This window comes from Nicotiana sylvestris, chromosome 9, assembly GCF_000393655.2.
Source record: "Nicotiana sylvestris chromosome 9, ASM39365v2, whole genome shotgun sequence".
In the NCBI taxonomy this organism is placed as follows: domain Eukaryota; kingdom Viridiplantae; phylum Streptophyta; class Magnoliopsida; order Solanales; family Solanaceae; genus Nicotiana; species Nicotiana sylvestris.
In genome coordinates this window covers 64106470-64127105 of record NC_091065.1, presented here as the reverse complement: position 1 = coordinate 64127105, position 20636 = coordinate 64106470, and the positions used below count along the sequence as shown (strand labels likewise).

At 37.6% G+C, this 20636-nt stretch overlaps 1 protein-coding gene across 1 annotated transcript; it reads right to left on the bottom strand.

The window, feature by feature from the left end:
- Positions 1-18: 18 nt before the first annotated feature.
- Positions 19-19555, bottom strand: LOC104215773 (NADH dehydrogenase [ubiquinone] 1 alpha subcomplex subunit 9, mitochondrial). Its single transcript, XM_070156134.1, has 13 exons — positions 19394-19555; positions 19160-19247; positions 17067-17131; positions 16887-16972; positions 16623-16707; positions 16470-16540; positions 11604-11735; positions 9561-9676; positions 9354-9477; positions 9175-9243; positions 844-964; positions 558-752; positions 19-443 (listed from the first exon to the last, which is right to left on the bottom strand). The coding sequence occupies exons 1-12, from the start codon at positions 19488-19490 to the stop codon at positions 613-615; spliced, it is 1194 nt and encodes a 397-aa protein (XP_070012235.1). The 5' UTR covers positions 19491-19555; the 3' UTR covers positions 19-443; positions 558-612.
- Between the last annotated feature and the right edge of the window lie 1081 nt (positions 19556-20636).

The following is a 20636-nucleotide window of genomic DNA, read 5'->3' as shown; positions in this document are numbered from 1 at the left end:
AGGCTGAAAAGAAAAACATTTCCCACCAGGAAGACATCATTGGCATTGTAAAGGATTTAAGTATGTATTCTGTTTATTTAGGAGACTTACACGGTTATTTGAACAGCCAAATAGAAGAACAGCAATGGCAAAAGTTGGACAGAAGGAATACACTGAAATAATATTTTTTTACCCTGACACTACAATCATGTTCCAACTTTTCTTGGTTACTACTTAGGTGAAATACAGAAGGGAGAACACAGAAGTGAACTCGAAAAAGAAAATACAATCTCCTCGAGACAACGGCACAAAAAACACCTAAAATCATAGTCAACTCCATCTTTCCCAAAAAGAGTGTAGGTCTCAGCATTACACAACTTGCATTTGCTGAAAAACTCTCTTTGCATTTATTTTCCCGTTGTCGCGGCTGTACTCCAGAAATCTTGTAAAAGAAGCTGAAATAACTGGTGACAAATGTATATATTGATCAATGAAAATGTCTACAATGCAGGCAGAAAAAATTAAGAACAGAATAATACACTTCTCAGTTAGGAACTTGTAACATAGGAAACAACTACCTGCACCAATCTTCCTAATAAGGTCCAAATGGCGTTCATGCTAGACCAAAGAACTTCATGGATAAGATTCAGGAGACACTCTTTCACTAACAGTTGACCCATAATTTGGTCCACCTTTACGATACTGGATAAGAAACTCAACCGGATATCCCTTCACTTTATGTGGCGCAAGCCCTAGATCTTCAAAAGTCAAAGCTGAAAAATAACCACAAATTGAACGGTGAGGATGCGTATGTATGAGATGGCCAAAAGAAAACCAACCATTAAATAAGATAAGAAGGCAAACCATCTTTTGACACAATGTTGTCCGTGGCAAGGGCTTCAATTGCATCCAGATTAAATATCGTAGGGGTAGGCATTGGAGCTGGAACCTTGTTAAGCAAAAATTCTCTAGGAGATGCAATAGCCTGAAATAAAAACAGCCCAAAATGTAAATATGTCAGACAGGATTCATATGCAAGGATCCCTATGCTATCCTGAACTATCAGCAAGGACAGAACAAGCACCTCCACCGGTTGCATATCACTGAATGCCATGTGACCAAATAAGCACAACAAAGTTGAGACGAGAACGCGGAAGAACACCTCCATAACTTCAACAATTCAAACGAGATACGGAAAAATGCTTTAATCGGCTTTGAAGTTGAAGATCTTATTGTATCCTCCTCCCTTATGATAACCTTGTTCTAATTTCTTTAGTTGGAATACAAATTGAAGCAGGCTAATGAGAAAATGTTTTCTTTTCCTTTTTCATAGAGATTAGTTAACTTGAAATCAAATGAAGAATGCCAAGGAGGACAAGATGTCCTAATTTACAAAATTAGACGATAAAAGAAAGGGAGAGAGAGAAAATAAAACAGAATTGCCCTAGTTCCTTTGGCTCTGGAAGTCTGTTAACACTATCCCCAAACAATTGTTTGTGCCCTAAACACTATTGCAATGAAAGGAAACCAATACTTAACAAACTAAAACAGGATGCATACTTTTGACCAAAACTGCTTTAGGATCGTGACTCATTAAGTATATAAGTGCAGGTAATAACATGCGAAATATTTTATTTGGAGATTGGACTTTCTTTGGCACAATCGATCATAAAACTTAGGAGTATTCAATTTGAAAAGGAGCGAGAGCTATTTTGCATTTTGTGAAAAGAGAAGGGAGAAAACTCTTAATTGCAAGTGGTAATTAACAACATACAAGAAACCTCCCCATACAAGAAGCTGATTTACATGAACCAAAGAAAATTTCCAATTATTGAGATTCTAAATGTTTTTTTAAGAAGTTTCCACAAAAATCCTTAGTGATTCTTTTGACTTTAACTAAAACATATACACTACTAATAGTTTACACAACATTCTTCAAAATTCTCTTGACCTTCAACATGCCTCCAAAAGCTCGATGTGGTGAAGCAACTGAGTTTGTCAATCAGAAACGGACACCACAATAATTTTAATCTGCGACGCTGATTTGGCCATCGTACTATTATAAATCTACGAGATATACTGTGCAGGGGACATGCATAGCAGTTGACAGACAAGACTACTAAGAGATTGACCAGATCATTGAATCCACGATATTGTCTAGTGATGATTTGACGATAACATGAATATCACTAAGAAAAGATAGAGCACTGATGACTCTAGTCCTACACAATTGATGCTGTGTAAAAGCACATGGGACAGACACATCACTAGAGCTGAGAGCCAGAGACTTCAAGCTGTATGACCAATGACTTCAGGGACAAATTTTCACCATTGTGTTCGGCTTGGTAAAATGAATGAGAATTAGTTGGAACAAGGGAGAACATCAGAGACATACACAAGAAGAGGAGATTGCCATTGGAACAGTCACCAAATAGCAAGAATGATAAAACTATAAAAACAAAGAATAACTTTAGTGGGATGATGTATGGTCGCCCTTCTGTAGGAGGAACTATGTAAGTCTTACCAAGATTGTATGAACCCTGACACACTCTGTCAGCCACAGCAACACACACACACACACAGCCCTCTCGTTGTGAATTGGTTATGAATAATATTTAATAGAGCTCCTCATACAGAAAGAACTTTTGAGCTACGAGAATAAATAAAAAGTTTTCTAGTCCTTGAGATGCCTAATTGCAATAACATAATAATTTTATTATTATTATTATTATTATTATTATTATTATTATTATTATTATCAATCTTTTTTGCACCAAGAGTATGGCCTACCGTAAGATTTACCGTAAGATTTACCTTTTTCTCTCTCTCCTCTCTCCCTCCTGCTGAAACCCTAGATCTGGTTCACTATCGAAGCCTGAAAAACCCGGTAAGCTCCATTTCATTATCTTGGTTTTGTTCTAAATTGAATTTTAGCATCTGGGTTTTGCTTAAAATCGAATTTTGTTATCTGGGTTTTGCTCAAAATTGAACTTTCTCATCTGGGTTTCGGTCAAAGTCGAATTTTCTTTTCTGGGTTTTGCTCAAAATCGAACTCTGATATTTGAGTTTCTTTTTTTATCATTTCAGATTTGACTTATTTTTCCGTTTTTAGATATATTTTAATGCTCTATTGTGTTAGTGTGAAGATTGGTCTCTTGATATTTGTGTTAGTTTTATGTTTATATTTTGGTGAAAATGCGTGCTATATACTCTGTTTCATGGTTAAAATAAAATTTTAAAGCTTTTTGTTGTAGTAATATTTTTGTTTCAATATCAATTTTGTTCTTGTTGTTTTATGGTGTAGTTATTTAGAATTTTGACTTTTCAGGATTAATTCAACTTTTTTTGCTGGTATGTTACAAAAAATGAGTTTTATAGTTTTCTTGTTCTGGGCTTTAAGTTGAAGGTCATTTTTAAAATCAAGGGACTGTGAAACGGTTCTTGAAATTTTTAGTCATTTCTTTCTGGGTGTTTCAAGTAGACATATCTAAAGGAGTACATGCTGTTTTTTAACTGACTGTATCGGGTCTTCTTGCCCCACCCCTTTTGCGTCCCAAATCTGCCCCCACCCCCTTATATTCTTGTTTTCTTCTTCTCCTTTCTTTGTACATTTTATATTGTTGGGGCTATACCAGTGGTAGCGGTGATAGCTCCTTCGGGTTTTTGGGTCGTGGTATTTTCTGTGTTTTCAGGAATTCTCGAAGTATTGGAGACAAGTTGGGCGCACGAGCACTGGCGAAGGAGAGCAACCTGGGCGAGTGTCAGCAAAGGGCGGTAGGAAGTGGTGCGTGAGCGTACAACTATTTCGAGTACAGCAAATCAGCCACAGGTTTTGTTATCGGGAGTTGGTACCTCCTGTTTTACTGTTTCCCTTTTGGTGTTAGCTAAATTACTGGTACTTTACTTCGCAATAGTTAAACCTTTCAACTAGGATACTAGTTACCACTTGTTTCCTCCTAGTTTGATTTGTTGTCCGTTGTGCACTAGCGAGTCTTCTCTAGATTGTTGTAGGTGTAGTGGCTGCAGTCTGGGATGATAGAATAAGGGCATGTCCTCGGGTGGGGCAGAGTGTGAGGCTGGGGTCAGGGGGTGGGACGGGTAGCAGGGGAGGTAGAGGGGGCAAGGGAGCCTATAGGTTGAGAATCGGGTCATGGAACATAGGTTCACTAACGAGTAAATCCATAGAGTTGGCGAAAATCCTTCAGAAGAGGAAGATTAATATAGCGTGTGTCCAGGAGACTAGGTGGGTCGGATCGAGGGCGAAAAACGTGGATGGGTATAAGTTGTGGTACTCTGGTGTCCTGAGGGGTAAGAATGGAGTGGGTATCCTGGTAGATAGCCATCTTAAAGAGTCTGTGGTAGAGGTCAGGCGAGTGAATGATAGACTAATGACTATTAAGTTGGTGGTGGGTGAGGGTACCTTAAATGTCGTTAGCGCGTACGCACCGCAAGCAGGCTTGGATGAGGATATTAAGAGGCGTTTTTGGGAGGAGTTGGATGAGATTGTTCGTAGTATACCGCCTTCTGAGAGGTTATTCATAGGAGGAGATTTCAATGGTCATATCGGGTCATCCGCAGGTGGGTACACTGAGGTGCATGGCGGCTTTGGTTTCGGGGAGCGGAACGGAGGGGGCATTTCGCTGTTGGACTTTGCCAAGGCTTTCGATCTAGTCATTGCGAACTCGAGTTTTACGAAGCGGGATGAACATTTGGTTACTTACCAAAGTTCGGTGGCGAAGACTCAGATTGATTATCTCCTCCTCAGGAGATGCGACAGAAGGTTGTGCGAGGACTGCAAGGTTATCCCAGGTGAGACCCTCTCAACGCAGCATAGGCTTTTGGTGATGGACATTTGTATTAGGATAAGGAGGAAGAAGAGGTCAGTACAAGGACGCCCCAGGATTAGGTGGGGCGCCTTAACTAAGGATAAAGCTAAAGAGTTGGAAGGAAGGTTATCGGCAATGGGAGCTTGGAGAAGTAGTGGGGACGCAAACACAATGTGGTCGACGACGGCGGACTGTATAAGAAAGGCGGCGAGAGAGGTGTTAGGGATATCTACGGGCCACAATGGTGGCCACAAAGGAGATTGGTGGTGGAATGCAGTTGTCCAAGGTAAAGTGGAAGCAAAGAAGGCGGCTTACCTGCGGTTAGTAGGGAGCACTGACGAGGAGGAGAAGAGAGAGAACAGTCAAAGGTATAAGGTAGCTAGGAAGGAGGCGAAGATGGCAGTGACGGAGGCTAAGACGACAGCTTTTGCTCGTCTGTATGAGGAACTAAGGAACAAAGGTGGGGAGAAGAAGTTATTCCGACTCGCTAAGGCGAGAGAGAGGACAACTCGGGATCTGGACCAAGTGAGGTGCATAAAAGATGATGACGACAAAGTTTTGATGGGAGATGACCAGATTAAGAAGAGGTGGCAGACCTACTTTCATAAACTTCTAAGTGAAGAAAGGGATCAGGATATTATACTTGGGGAATTGAGGAATGCCGACAGTCACCATGAATTAAGTAATTGTAGGGACATTGAGATCGATGAAGTCATGGAGGCAATGCGTAAGATGAGAAGGGGCAGAGCTACCGGGCCAGACGAAATTCCGGTTGAACTGTGGAGGTGTGTGGGTAGAGCAGGCTTGGAATGGCTTACTGGATTGTTTAGTGTTATATTCAAGTCTAATAGGATGCCTGAAGAGTGGAGGTGGAGTACAATGGTTCTGTTGTATAAGAACAAGGGTGATGTCCAGAGCTGTAACAACTATAGGGGCATCAAATTACTAAGTCATACCATGAAAGTTTGGGAGAGAGTGGTAGAAATGAGAGTGCGAAGGTCGGTGTCTATTTCATACAACCAGTTCGGGTTCATGCCGGGGCGATCTACCACAGAAGCTATCCACCTTATTAGGAGGATGGTGGAACAGTACAGAGATAAGAAGAAGGATCTCCACATGGTGTTTATTGATCTGGAGAAAGCGTACGATAAGGTTCCTAGGAAGGTCTTATGGAGCTGCTTAGAGGATAAAGGGGTCCCGAGTAACTATATTAGGGTGATTAAAGACATGTATGATGGAGCTAAGACTCGGGTTAGGACAGTAGGAGGCGACTCTGAACACTTTCCAGTTATTACGGGGTTGCACCAAGGGTCTGCGCTCAGCCCATTCCTATTTGCCCTGGTGATGGATGCACTGACTCATCATATTCAAGGGGAGGTGCCATGGTGCATGCTATTTGCTGATGACATTATTCTAATTGATGAGACACGGGGCGGCGTCAACAAGAGGCTAGAAATTTGGAGACATGCTCTTGAGTCTAAAGGTTTCAAGTTGAGCAGGACGAAGACGGAATACCTCGAGTGCAAATTTGGAGTTGAGCCGACGGAAGCGGGAGTTGAAGTGAGGCTTGACTCTCAAGTCATTCCCAAGAGGGGTAGTTTCAAGTACCTTGGATCGGTTATTCAGGGGATCGGGGAGATTGACGAGGATGTCACACACCGTATAGGGGTGGGGTGGATGAAGTGGAGGTTAGCGTCGGGAGTCTTGTGTGACAAGAAAGTGCCACCGTTACTAAAAGGTAAGTTTTATAGAGCAGTGGTTAGGCCTGCCATGTTATATGGAACTGAATGTTGGCCGGTAAAGAACTCACACATCCAGAAGATGAAAGTAGCAGAGATGAGGATGTTGAGGTGGATGTGCGGGCATACAAGGATGGATAAGATTAGGAATGAAGATATTCGAGAGAAGGTGGGCGTGGCCCCCATGGAGGACAAGATGCGGGAAGTAAGACTCAGATGGTTCGGGCACATTCAGAGGAGGAGCACTGATGCACCGGTGAGGAGGTGTGAGCGACTGGCTGTAGTGGGCACGCGGAGAGGTAGAGGGCGACCTAAGAAGTATTGGGGAGAGGTGATCAGACAGGACATGGCGCGACTTAGGATTACTGAGGACATGGCCCTTGACAGGGAATTATGGAGGTCGAGCATTAAGGTTGTAGGTTAGGGGAAAGTTGTGAATATTTCTACAGCACAATAGAGTGAGACTAGCCAGTTAGGAGTTAGACTAAGAATGTCATTGGTCGTCTATTGATGCAGGGTTTTACCTGCTAGTTTTTACTATACCAGCCATCTATTTCGTATTTCGTATTCTGTATTTCATATCTCTTATAAAGCTGTTATTTTATTATGCATTTTTATGGTACTAATATATCGTCTCCTGTTGCTTTTTTGGAGCCGAGGGTCTCCTGGAAACAGCCTTTCTACCCTTCGGGGTAGGGGTAAGGTCTGCGTACATATTACCCTCCCCAGACCCCACTTGTGGAATTATACTGGGTCGTTGTTGTTGTTGTTGTTGTTGTAGTATGGCCTAACGGTCTATGAAGCATGAATGAAAAACCATGGAATCCCATGGTTCATTTTTTCTCAAAAAAATCTAGGTGGTTTATTTTTTCCTTCCAATCTACCTAAGCATCTCTATTGGTGGAAGAATGTCGGTGTCCTTTGAAGTAGTCGTGCTAGCTGCCGCAGACAACAGCGTTATCAAAAGAACATTAAGAACTTTTGTTGATCACTGAAGCAGAACTTTGATCATTGATGTAGGCAAGAATGTTAGGAGCTAATGAAATTTATCAATTTGACATAATCATCAAGATCTCCCTACATAATATTCTTAATGATTCTCTTTTTTAAGAGGATTCATAATGACCCTCTCAACATTCAATTTATAACATAACCATTAAGAATATTCTAATAAAAAGAAGAATACTCTGATTAAAAAAAAGAATATTCTACATAACATTTTTCATAAAGTATTCAGGTATTCAACACAATGTTCTTGACAATTCTCTTGACTTTTTAACGCATTATATAAAAACTCACAATGACCCCCCCCCCCCAAAAAAAAACCCCTACCCCAAACAAATTTCCACACAGTCAATCAACCAATCAACTATGGCTCAACTCCATACTAGTTAGAATTGGCTATATGAATCCCTTGTATCTCCCAATATGTTTAGTTCTACTTCAGGCCAATGCCAAATAATTTTTGTTTAAAGGCAAAAATGGGAATTCCCTAAAGCTAAAGGTTCGAAATTCACACTTATTCCTACACCAAATTACAATTCTCTAGCTAGAATAAAAGGACTCCCGTCAAACACCAAATGCTGTGAGTGTAACAACTACTCCTTTAATTTCGACTAGATATCATCTACTTGATCCATTCTTCCATTTACCATACCTTCGACATTTTTTCTATCACCAACTACCCCAAACTCTGCTGTTAAAGTTTAAAATATATTTACATCTCTGCTTCAATTCAAACTGCAAATAAAATAGTCCTTGTACATGCGCTAATATAAGAATATTGGCAATTTTTTTAATAATAAGTAGAAAAATTCGTAGAGTTCACCTAGTTAATAAATAGCATGCTCCATGTGTCACATATTGCTAGATTGATGTAGTCAAATTGGTTGTGCAAGTTTACCAAGTTAATAAATAGCATGCTCCATATATCACATTTACATGCTATTGTTGTATTAATGCAGTCAAATTGATTAAATTTTTTTACTGTTAATGCAGTCAAAATGATTAAATTTTTCTTACTGTTAATGCAGTCAAATTGAGTTTACTTCATCTCAAGTTCTGAAAGACAGACTATTGGGTCCATTACATCTGATCTGCAATGGAGAAACCTAATATGCTTTGTCATATATGCAGTTGGACTATAGCATCTATCCTGATATTGGTTCCTATAAATTCTTTACTACTTAGAGTGAATGGAGAAACCTAAAGTGCCACCTAAAAGGTACCATACGGAGCACCTTTTTTTATTTATAAGTAATTAAAATTTTTATAAGTACTTGCACTAAGCCAGTGCTAAAAGACATAATTACAAAAAGTGTAGTTCCTCTATTGTATCTAGAAATCCAACTTCATCATGTACAATAAGCAGGCAGCACCAGGTAACATAAGGAGCACTTAGCTAAGAGCTACAACATTCGCATACCCAGAGATACGAGCAGGTTTCCAAATCCAAAACTTCCATAAACCAAAAATGAGACACCTAAAGTAACAGATAGACCCACTTACAAGACAAGAAACATATAAAGTGAATATAGAAGCAGATGTGTTTGAAAACTTGGTTCGAGAAAATAAATAGTGACAAAAAGTTGTTATTGAGCCATAGAGAAACCATCCATTTAAGAACTTGCCTTAGCAATAGGAAAAGGAACATTCACATAGCGCGGCCATTCACGGATCATATCAAACATGAGCTCTGCCTGTTGCAAAATATGATCAGCAGAACTCCATTAAACAATTTAATTTAAAGAATGAGATACTAAAAACAGGAAAAGCAGTAAGGAAAGAGGACAATAGGGCAGATATTGACCAATTCATGCATAGTGTAAACATCTGGGCCACCAAGTTCATAAACTTTTCCCATGCTGATACCATTGTCTTTCAAAGAAGCAACAATTGCAGAAGCAACATCGGCAACGAATACAGGTTGAATTCTGCAAAAGCATTTCTAAGAGCATGAGCCATAGATGCTAAATAAATTCTCCCAGAATGACAATAAATTGTTGCGGACACATACTTTGTCGAACCATCTCCGAACAGAGGGATAAAACCATATTTCTTTGCAAAGTGTGCCCATGGATTCAGAATTCTATCTTCTGTACCAATCATCACTGCTGGACGCATTATGGTCACCTGAAGATGAGTGAGCAGATCAGCAACTTCACCCCAGAACAATGATTTAAATTTAAAACATTTGAGACTGGAGTAAGCACGTTGTAACTTGAAGAAATCAAACTAAATAAAGCAACCTAAGATATCCATCAGGCTATGACAATTTCCTTTCTTTTTATAAGCAAGCAAAAGGGAAATGGTTTTTACCTGCACATATACAAGGTTAGGGGAAAACTTCTTCAAATTCCTTTTCTGATAATAATTATGTTTACGTGGTGCAAAAACTTCCCAGTATACAACTGGAACTTCTTCCAATTCATTTTCCTCCTCACCTATTCCTCTCTGCTTCCCCCATGTTCTGTTTCAAGCCACTATGGCCCAGCATCTCACTGTGGTGACAATTTTTCCATCCAGTGGCCATAAAGTTGGTGGTGTGTTATACACCAAAACTGCTTCACCCTCATCCCCATCCCTGGTTGTTACTCTACCCCACTGGTCTTCACGACCAACTCCCGACTGTTGCTCCCTACTGCCGTTTGATTCCCCCCCCCCCCAAAAGAAACCCTCCCCTCCCCACCCCACAACAAAAACCAAATTTCCCACTTACTATTAACCAATTCTCCATTTCCTTTCTCCAGGAACACCAGATCCTGCTCTGAGATCTACAATTTCTTTATAACTTAATTAGAATTCTTTGGAGTCATCTTCTTTTGTGTACCTTCTCGGTCCTATTTAATAAAATACATTTCCTTGATCAAGAAAAAAAAAAATCACCTTTTGTAATTATTGTGATCTCAGTTATGTAACTAATAGAATTCTTTTTCTTCAGACAAATTGTCTTGCAGTTTTGATTTCATTTTCTATTACTTCTTATTTCTAGTCATTTACTGTAGTTTTTTGTCCTCTTTTTCTTCTTGGGCCTCTAGGGGTCGAAATGGGTGCAGGAAGTAATACAACTGATAAGTTCAACCTGAAATCAGAGAAAGAATCAAAAGCGAAAGGCACAGGAAAGCGCCAAATTTTGTTGGGGCTTTCCCGAAGCGAAATTAAATAAAAATAGATACAAGCAAAGCAAGGAAAGATAACTGCAAACACAATAACAACTTTGGATGAAAGAATTGAATAATTATAATTAAGCGAAATATACAAAGTAAACATTATGTCAATCAAGCTTAAAAGCCATTTTAAACTTATTTATTTAGATGAAAAGATGCATTCAGATTTGTGGAGAATGTTTTTCTTAACTTTTGATATCAAGATGCCTTTGAAAACTGGAGGCACGGAAAGTTCATAGAGCCATCAACAAGTTACTTCATCAAAAAAAAGTTCATAGAGCCATCAGGAGAATCTGGAGACTGATCCCTGTTAGCTTCTTTTGGTGTTTGTGGACAGAAAGGAATAGAAGGTGTTTTGATGGTGTATCAACTCCAAATCACTCTATTAAAGCTAGGTGCTTAATGTATCTCTTTAGTTTGGCACAATTTGTCCCCTGTAGATTCCCCTGACAATTCTTTGAACTTCGTCAGCTCCCTGGTCTTATATTAGCTTCTCATGTATTGGAGATCACTCATTTTTCGTTGGATTCTCTTTTATTCTACTTTTGCATCTTCTTGATGCCATCAATGAGCTTAATTCATAAAAAATTAAAGATGCAGTTCTATTTTGTTTTCTAGTACTGCCTTCTCAAAGACAGTGCCAGTGGTTGATGAGGTGCACACATTTGCACCTTCATAAAGCGCCGCTCAAGTGAGGCTAAGCACAAAACCAGGCTTTAACTGAACTTCAGGGCTTAAGTGCACATTGTACGAGCCTCTAATAAGGCTGTCCATATGATACACGTCTCCTTTTTGGGGTGGGGGTGGGGGTGGGGGTAGGGGGAAGAGTAAGAGCATAATTTCAGCCTGAAAGGTACATGTAATAGATTAAACATAATTTGGCTATGTTTCACCTCAGGAAGTTCGCGTGCAACAGCTTCTTCCGCCGCAGCTTTAGCTCTGAGCATTCTAGATGGGGATGTAGGAGACACCCCCAAGCAAGAAACTTGAATAAATCTGATGATACCACCGTGTTCTTTGGCTATCTGCCAACATAGGAAGTACATATTACTACAGACAAAATACTCTTCACAAACGATTTCAAAAGGAGCAGAAAACGGTGAATGTCACAGATCATCAAATGCAACCAGAAACATTGCAGACAAAAGAAGTACATGCTAGTACAGACAAAACACTCTTCATGAACAACTTCAAAAGAAAGAGCAGACAATAGTGAATGTAGTAGATCATTTAATTCTCTCTCTGTCATTTCCAGTACTTTAAACCAGAGTATATGTTAAGTCCTAGTCATCCATCTCTGGCGCAAACCTCAGAGCATCTTATTATAGCAACAAAGCTGACAGAAGAAAGGATCACTAATTTGCACGTCATTTGACGTGAAAATGGAAGCTAAGACATCAAGGTCGCCAGTGTCATGGTTGGTTATGGCAATGGCAAGAGATTGATGCAGACATTTAATTCTAAGAGAACCGATACTCTCTAGCCCATTTAGGATGTCATGAAAAAACAATTGTTTTCAATTAGTACAATAAGGGTGTAAAGTTACAACATATTTTGAGATTTGGAAATGATGATGATCTATTGATTAACAAAATTGTTCTGCGGTTGGTAAACTGCCTACGAGGGGATGACATAAGGGGACTGGGTAATTTACTTTTCCTGGTAAAGCATTTAACCCTTCCTACTTGTGTTGTTTGGTAGAACCAGAAGCAAAGTAAACGTGAATTTAATTTAAACGGGTTGGAAAGCATATGCAACCCTTCAATTCTCTTCTTTCCTTAGCTTAATCTCCGCATATAGGATAGACTCATGCCCTCCTCAACACTAACCAAAAATAGTGTGACTAAAAGGGTTGCAAATGATTTTCAAAAACCAACTGGATCAAATTAAACTTGAAATTTCTCCAAAATTAGTTGGTTTGGTCTTGAGAATGAAACAACCACCAAGTTTTTAGTTCCCTTGTTACTAAACTTCTTGTAAATAATTATGAAATCGTAATACCCAAACAAACAGTTATCTTCATCAAATTGCTCTCTATATATATACATAAAGTTGGCCATAGCCGAGGTGATGTGGTACCTCTTTTAGGACAAATTAAATAGAGTTCTTGGCCTATATACCCCCACACACACTTATATAATTGTGTAAAAATTAACAAAAAAAACCCAAAATTCATGTATATATAATTTAGTAGATATCTTAACGTGTTCAATTGGTTTTTCTTCCCCCATAATTCGTTTTGTTTCAGAACTGTTTCTTCTTTCATTTGCAATTAATAGCGTAACCTCGAGATTCATTATAAACAATTCATATTATGTCCATCTGAATATTCACCATCTAGCATAAATTTTGTTGTCTTTTTAAGGCATTTGCAACCCTTACATTTTCTTCTTTTTCTTTGTTAGACTCATGCCCTCCTCTACCCTAACCAAATATAGTGTGACTAAAGGGGTTGCTGATTTTCCTGAACCAACTGAATCCAAACCGAACTTGAAGTTTCTCCGAAATTAGTTGGTCTGGTCTTGAAAATGAAGCAACCAACAAATTTTTGTATAGGTCTCTCACAAATTCTTATTAGTTTCCTAGTTACTAAACTTCTAGTACATAATTATGAAAGGTAATACCCAAACAATTATCTTCATAAAATCTCTCTCTTTCTATATATAATGCTGGTCAAGGCCAAGGTAATATTGCATCTCTCTTAGGACAGATAAATAGAGTTTTTGGCCTAAGAGAGGTGCCACATCACCTTGGCTATGACTAACTTTATATATAGAGATTAATAAAAAGTCCAAAAGTCATGTATATTTAATTTATTAGATATCTTAGCGATGTTGCTTTGGTTTCTCTTCCCCCATAAGTCATTTTGTTTCAAAATTGTTTCTTCTTTTATTTGCAATTAATAGTGTAACCTTGAGATTCATTACAGACAATTCATATTATGACCATCCAAATATTTGCCATCTTGCATAAAATTTTGTTAAATTTTCCAGGCATATGCAACCCTTCCATTTTCTTCTTTTCCTTTGCTTCGTCACCACACATAGGATAGACACATCCCTTTCTCTACCCTAACCAAAAATAGCGTGACTAAAGGGGTTGCAAATGATTTTCAAGAACCAACTGAATCAAATTGAACTTGAAATTTCTCCCAAATTAGGTTCCCTAGTCTTGAAAATAACAACCAACTTTTTATATACATTTCTTACAAGTTCTTCTTAGTTTCCTTGTTTCTGAACTTCTCGTAAATAATTATGAAAGGGTAATACCACACAATTATCTTCATTAAATCTCTCTCTCTCTCTCTCTCTCTCTATATATATATATATATTCTCTCTAGTCTTTACATATATACAAAGAGCTGGTCATAGCCGAGGTAATGTGGCACCGTTCTTCAGACAAGATAAATAGAAATCATGGCCTAAAAGAAGTGCCACATCACCTTCGTTATAACGAGCTTTATATAATACACACACACATATAGAGAGAGATTAATAGAAAGTCCAAAACTTATTCATACTTAGTTTATTAGATATCTTAACGTGTTCATTTGGTTTCACTCCATAAGTCGTATTTGTTTCAAAACTGTTTTTTTCCTTTATTTGCAATTAATAATGTAACCTCATTTGGTTTCTCTCCATAAGTCGTATTTGTTTCAAAACTATTTTTTTTCCTTTATTTGCAATTAATAATGTAACCTCGGTATTACAAAATTTTCATATTATGGTCCATCCAAATATTTGCTATCTTGCATAAAATTTTGTTAAGCTTTTTGGGCATATGCAACCCTTTCCATTTTCTTCTTTTCCTTTGCTTCCTCACCGCACATAGGATATATTCATACCCACTCTATCCTAAGCAAAAATAGTGTGACAAAAGGGGTTGCAAATGATTTTCAAGAACCAACTGAATCCAAATCAAACTTGAAATTTCTCCAAAATTAGTTAGACTGCTCTTGAAAATGAAACAACCAACAAACTTTTGTATACACTTCTTATAAATTCTTCTTAGTATCCTTGTTACTGAACTTCTCATTACTTTTGGGTAATACCCAAACAATTGTCTTCATGAAATCTCTCTCTTTTTATATATATGTAGACATAACCAAAATGATGTGGCATTTCTCTCATACCACGATAAATAGAGTTCTTGGCCTAAGAGAGGTGCCACATTACCTTGGCTACATTAAATATATATATATATATATATATATATATATATATAATTCCAAAATTCGTTTATATTTAGCAAATTAGATATCTTAACGTGTTCATTTGGCTTCTCTTCCCCTATAAGCCGTTTTGTTTCAAGACTGTTTCTTCCTTTATTTGCAGCTAATAGTGTAACATCGAGATTCCTTACAAACAACTCATATTATGTCCATCTGAGAAAATAATATTTTTTGAGGCTGTCAAAATTTACATTACTTTAGGTAATGGCAAACTTTAGGTTCCGAAGATTTTTATGTTTTTACAAGGTAAATAATTTTATTAATAATGAGAGAATCTCCCATCTATAAGTAATCTAACAAAAAGTGGAGAATTCACAACAAAACATTTTAGTTGAAGGAATTTGTTTCTCTCCATTTTTTATAACTGAGAAATCATCAAGGGTTAGTGGCGCGTGGCGCACGATTCGAAGCTCAGTGGATCATCCTTTACCCTTCTCCACTTAGATACCAAGCCTTTATCTGTAACAGATACGAACCCGTGACATGCATCTAACCCGCACAGCATGTGTTGCGCTTTTATCACTAGATCAAAGCTTTTCGAGTTGTTGGAGGAATTTGTTATTATGCATATTTTAACTATCATATTTTAGTTGTACTCGTTAAAGCCTCTTTGATTAAAAAGTGAATCTTCTTTACATCCATAGTTATGTTCTTAGTAATTTGGCTCAAAAATCGTTTCCAAACAAAATATAATATAATAAACTGATTTTCTAAAAACTGATCAAAGACAGCGTGTTTTCACTACTCTTGGTTTGATTTTGGCTTTAAAATTTGAAGCCATTATGATTGGTTTGGACTTGGTCTTAGACACAAACTGGGCCACCTGAAATATGCACACCATAAAGTAAGCAAGCAACATCAGATTCATCATTTCATATCATGGCAATGATCATATCACCATCAATCTTATCATCTCCAGATTACATTTTTTATTATATATTTTTTTATGAGAAAGGTAATAATATTTCAAACATATAATTCCCACCCTATTAATGAAACTAAGTGAAAATTCATGTTCTTTGCTAGGTCAGAAGAATTCTATTTTCCACAAAGCGCACAAACTAGGATCAGAAAGGCAGATAAGCAGATAGGCAGATGCACTGTCAGTCTGCACACGCGTACACAGAACTTTATCTTTGTGAATCTGTTATATTGAACAATGACATACAAAAGGGGAAAAGAGAAACATTGAACAACAGAAGAAAAAGAGGTGTGTCCAAATAATACCAAAGTTCAAGTTAAGATAAACAACAGTATTGAGAACCACAGGATCTGTAAAGAGAAGATGATGATACCACTCTCAGAAACCAAAGGAACAAGTTGTAATAACTTGATGATTTAATTTTAGATTGTCTTCAAGTATTAATACCCAAGTTGACGCATTGGACAACATTTTACTTATCAAGAAACAGAAACAGGTCACCCAAAAAATGCAACGGACAGTATTTTCAAAATTAACATGAAGCTTACTTCAGTGATATTCACCTAATCTAAGTACAGAATAAAGCAATATAGCAACAGAACCTACCATTGCAAGCTGTTCAGCCATATGGTGGTTGACTTCCTCAAAGCTGTAATTTCTGGTCTCATATTCCCTTCCTGGAACCATAGAGTTAAAATTACCGCAATAATTAAAAAGATATCTTTGTGGACCACGAACTAAGAATTCTAGAAGACGTACCAATGAGATTGATCACAACATTAGCTTTTGCCATCACAGCTTTAACTGAATTTTCATCCCTGGGATTGTATTTCATAGGAACAATCTGGGCAAGTTAAACAAAGAGAGGCAGAAACCTCATAAAAATGAGAAGCACTTTCATAAGTAATCATAACTCATGTCTGTTCGCTTAAGATAAAGCTCAAACATTTAAAAAAATACTTAAAGAACAGATAACAATAAAATAAAAGAAGATCTATTATGGCAGCACAACTGTCAGTATACCTGTCCTAAGTCGCCCATTAACTTGAGATGACGAGGAGAATCCTCAGATCCACGGAAAGGAACCAAGACTTGAGTGCCCATTTTAGCTAAAAACCAAAAAAGGGAAAACAAGCACTATTTAGCTGAAGTAACTTCGTCCTATAGATGATACGATTTAAAGAGAAGGGAATATGAGGTTACCAAGCTCTTGGACGACATAACGCCCAAGAAATCCAGTAGCTCCAAAGACTGTAGCAACGATTCCACTACAAACAATGGATTCACAGAACATATAAAATTAACAAACACATACTTCTAATTGCACACATCAAAATGAAACAAAGAATCTGCACGAATAAAAACATGAAGAAAAAGCTACAACTCATCATGTAGGTATTCAAGAGAACCAATAAGCAAAAAGAACATGAAATCCCAAATCATACAACAACTATGACTTGATCCCAAACAAGCAAGTTAAAATGACAGTGAGTAAAAACGACAGACAAAAATCCATCACAGTATTAAGAAACGAAAAATGATGTATCAAATTTAGTGGAATAGTATAAGATTACAAAAACTACTATCCTACCCTTCATCCCAAACGTTACGGTCGCTATATAAATTCCATATTTCCATTTTGCTCTATTTGAGGCCCCTTTCAATTCAATACTCATAATTTGACTCGTAAGACAAATACTCCATCCGTCCCATTTTATGTGATGTACTTTGATGGACACACTGACGCGTCACACTCAAGGAAAAGTGTCATGGTGTATGCTATTTGCAGATGACATGATTCTGATTGACGAGACGCGAGGTGGTGTTAATGAGAGGTTGGAGGTTTGGCGACATACCCTAGAATCTAAAGGTTTCAGGTTGAGCAGGACCAAGACCGAATACTTGGAATGTAAGTTCAGAAAGCGGACATTGATATGAGGTTTGATGCATAGGTCTTCCCAAGAGAAATAATTTCAAGTACCTTGGGACAGTAATACAGGAAAATAGGAGATGGATGAGGATAACACACATCGTATTGGAGCAGGGTGAATGAAATAGAGGTTTGCTTCTGGTGTCTTGTGTGATAAGAATGTACCACTAGAACTTAAAGGTAAGTTCTACAAATTCATGGTTAGACCGACTATATTGTATGGAGCGAAGTGTTGGCCAGTCAAGAACTCTCATAGTCAAAAGATGAAAGTAGCCGAAATGAGGATGTTCAGATGGATGTGCGGGCATACCAGATTAGATAAGATTAAGAATGAAGTTATTCGGTAAAAGGTGGGAGTGGCCCTCGTGGAGGATAAGACTCAGGAGGCGAGGATGAGATGGTTCGAACATGTGAAGAGGAGAAGCACAGATGCCCTAGTTAGGAGGTATGAGAGGTTGACCTTGGTGGATAGGAGGAGGAGTAGAGGTAGGCCGAAAAAGTATTAGGGAAAGGTGATTAGGCAGGACATGGTACAACTGGAGCTTACCGAGGACATGACCCTTGATAGGAGGGTGTGGAGGTCGAGAATTAGGGGGAAGGTTAGTAGGCAGTCGAGCATTTCCCTTTTTCTTCCTCAAACCGGTAGTATTAGTGTTAGCATGGTATCTCTTTATTCTTGAATTGCTGGTACAACCTACTGTTTGAGTGCTTTCTTTCGCCTTAGTTTTCTTAATATCTTGTTGTTGTTATCACTTGTTGTCACTGTTTTTTTTCATCTTGTCTTTAGCCGAGGGTCTATCGCATACAGTCTCTCTATCCTCCTAAGGTAAGGGTAAGGTATGCGTACACATTACCCTACCTAGACCCCACTTGTGGGAACTCACTGGCTTTGTTGTTCTTGTACTTTGATTGGGCACGGATTTTAAGAAAGAATGAAGATTATTGAAACTTGTGGTCTAAACAAACCATAGATATTTTTGTGTCTATAAATCGCCTCATTAAAGGTGAAATGGAAGTTTCAAGTTAAATTGTTTCTTTTTTAATTGATAAATTTAAAGTTAAATTATTTCTAAACATAGAAAAGTATCATTTTTTCGTACAGGCTAAAAAGAAAGTGCATCACATAAATTGGGACAAGAAGTAGTTATCCAAAGGTTATCAAAAGCAAGCAGTTATCTAAATCTAGAGATCAAATCTTAAACATATCCCTACACAGGAAAACACTCGACCAAATGCAAATGTACCAATTTGATTAAACCACTGTCTCAACAAGTTGGTACCATCTATACACACATATGAAATAAGATTAAAAACAAGAATAAAACCCAGAAATAAAAAGAAAAAGGTTTGACGTATGGTATTTTACCTAACAGATGATCTTCCACCAGTTCCCTTGCGAGCTAGATGTCCGCCACCACTGGTGGCAACATTAGATGCGAACCGCGAACCACAATCTGAAATAATAGAATGCGCTCAACAATTTAAAAAAAACACTAGAACTCAATCCGATAAGAGATCACCGCTTTTAGGAAAATTCATAGAAAAAATGAAAACTTTAGTTGCCCTAGAAATGCGTAAAGAGGGGAGAAACGATACATACAGTGATCATCAGAGGGGGGGTAGAGAGACTTGAAAGATGAAATTGCAGGTGAATGTTTCAGAGATTGGTGCCCTAATTTTCTCGTGATTGCCTGCATCTTGTTCTCAGCCGAGCTCGAGATGGATACCGGCGCTGTTTGGAAATTGCGAAAAAAGGTGTACCGAAGCTGTTAGGAAAATTTATATTATCTCACCGAATTACGGTAGCGGTAAATAAAGTATTACCCGGTCACTCTATCGTAGTAATTGAGTGGAGCTCATTTCTAATACTTTTAATGTGTTTAGAATCTTTTTATATCGCCTAAGAGGTAGAAATAAGTTATTCCATAATTTATTATTTTGGGATTAGTTATATTGTTTTTTTATAGAGATCAGATAAAAAAAAATACTAAAATCCTGGAATAATTAATTTCGAGATTAGTTATATCACGATTTTATTCCAACCAAACGTAGATAATCTCATCTCAAATTTAATTCCGAAAATTAGTTATACTCCGATTTTATTCCAACCAAACATGAGATAACTCATATCAAATTTAATTTCAGAATTAATTATTTCTTATACCTCGTATCAAAAAAGCCCTAAATTTATAATTTTGACCTTCCGTAAACCGCTTATAAAAATGATATGACATGTTTAATACTTCAAAATATAAAGTTTATTTGGTCAAACTTTTCAAATCGGCTTATTTTTTAAAGAAAAAAATCTCAAAGTTGTTTGGTTGAAAAGCAATTTGTATTTAGCTAATTAATTTGAAAAGTACTTTTGAGCAGCAATTAGTGTTTGACGAAACTTTTAAAAAGTGCTTCTAAGTATTCTCAAAAGTGCTTTCGGAAAAAAACTACATTTTTGTGTTTCTCAAAAACTACTTTTGCTTTCACTCAAAAAAAAATTTCTTTCTAAAAGTCTGGCCAAAATGAAATAACCCCTTTTTAATATTTTTTTTCACAACACTACAATACCGCTCGAACTCTATATATTTTACCTCACATAGTATTTTCTTCTTATTTTGTGAACTCTCTCTTACTCTATCTATTTGGTGTGTCTGACAACTGGAGGAGAACTTCCTTATTGATAGAGGTGAAGAACCTCTCAAAGATGTTAGTGGTGATATCAGTAATAGTAAACTTAACCAAACTTATCTTCATTCCTTTGTTGACTTTTCCTTGCCAGACAAATCTTTATTTGACAAGCTTGGATTTGGATCATGCAGGCTTTGCCAAAGGAAAGCTCTTCCTTTCAC

What these genes read in the sequence shown, in the direction of transcription:
- LOC104215773 (XM_070156134.1), bottom strand. Translation starts at nt 19,490, where the DNA reads ATGCAGGCAATCACGAGAAAATTAGGGCACCAATCTCTGAAACATTCA. An exon ending in TGTTGTGATCAATCTCATTG is followed by an intron (nt 16,541 to 16,622) that starts GTACGTCTTCTA and finishes CTATGGTTCCAG; the next exon opens with GAAGGGAATATGAGACCAGA. An exon ending in TGGCTGAACAGCTTGCAATG is followed by an intron (nt 11,736 to 16,469) that starts GTAGGTTCTGTT and finishes CTATGTTGGCAG; the next exon opens with ATAGCCAAAGAACACGGTGG.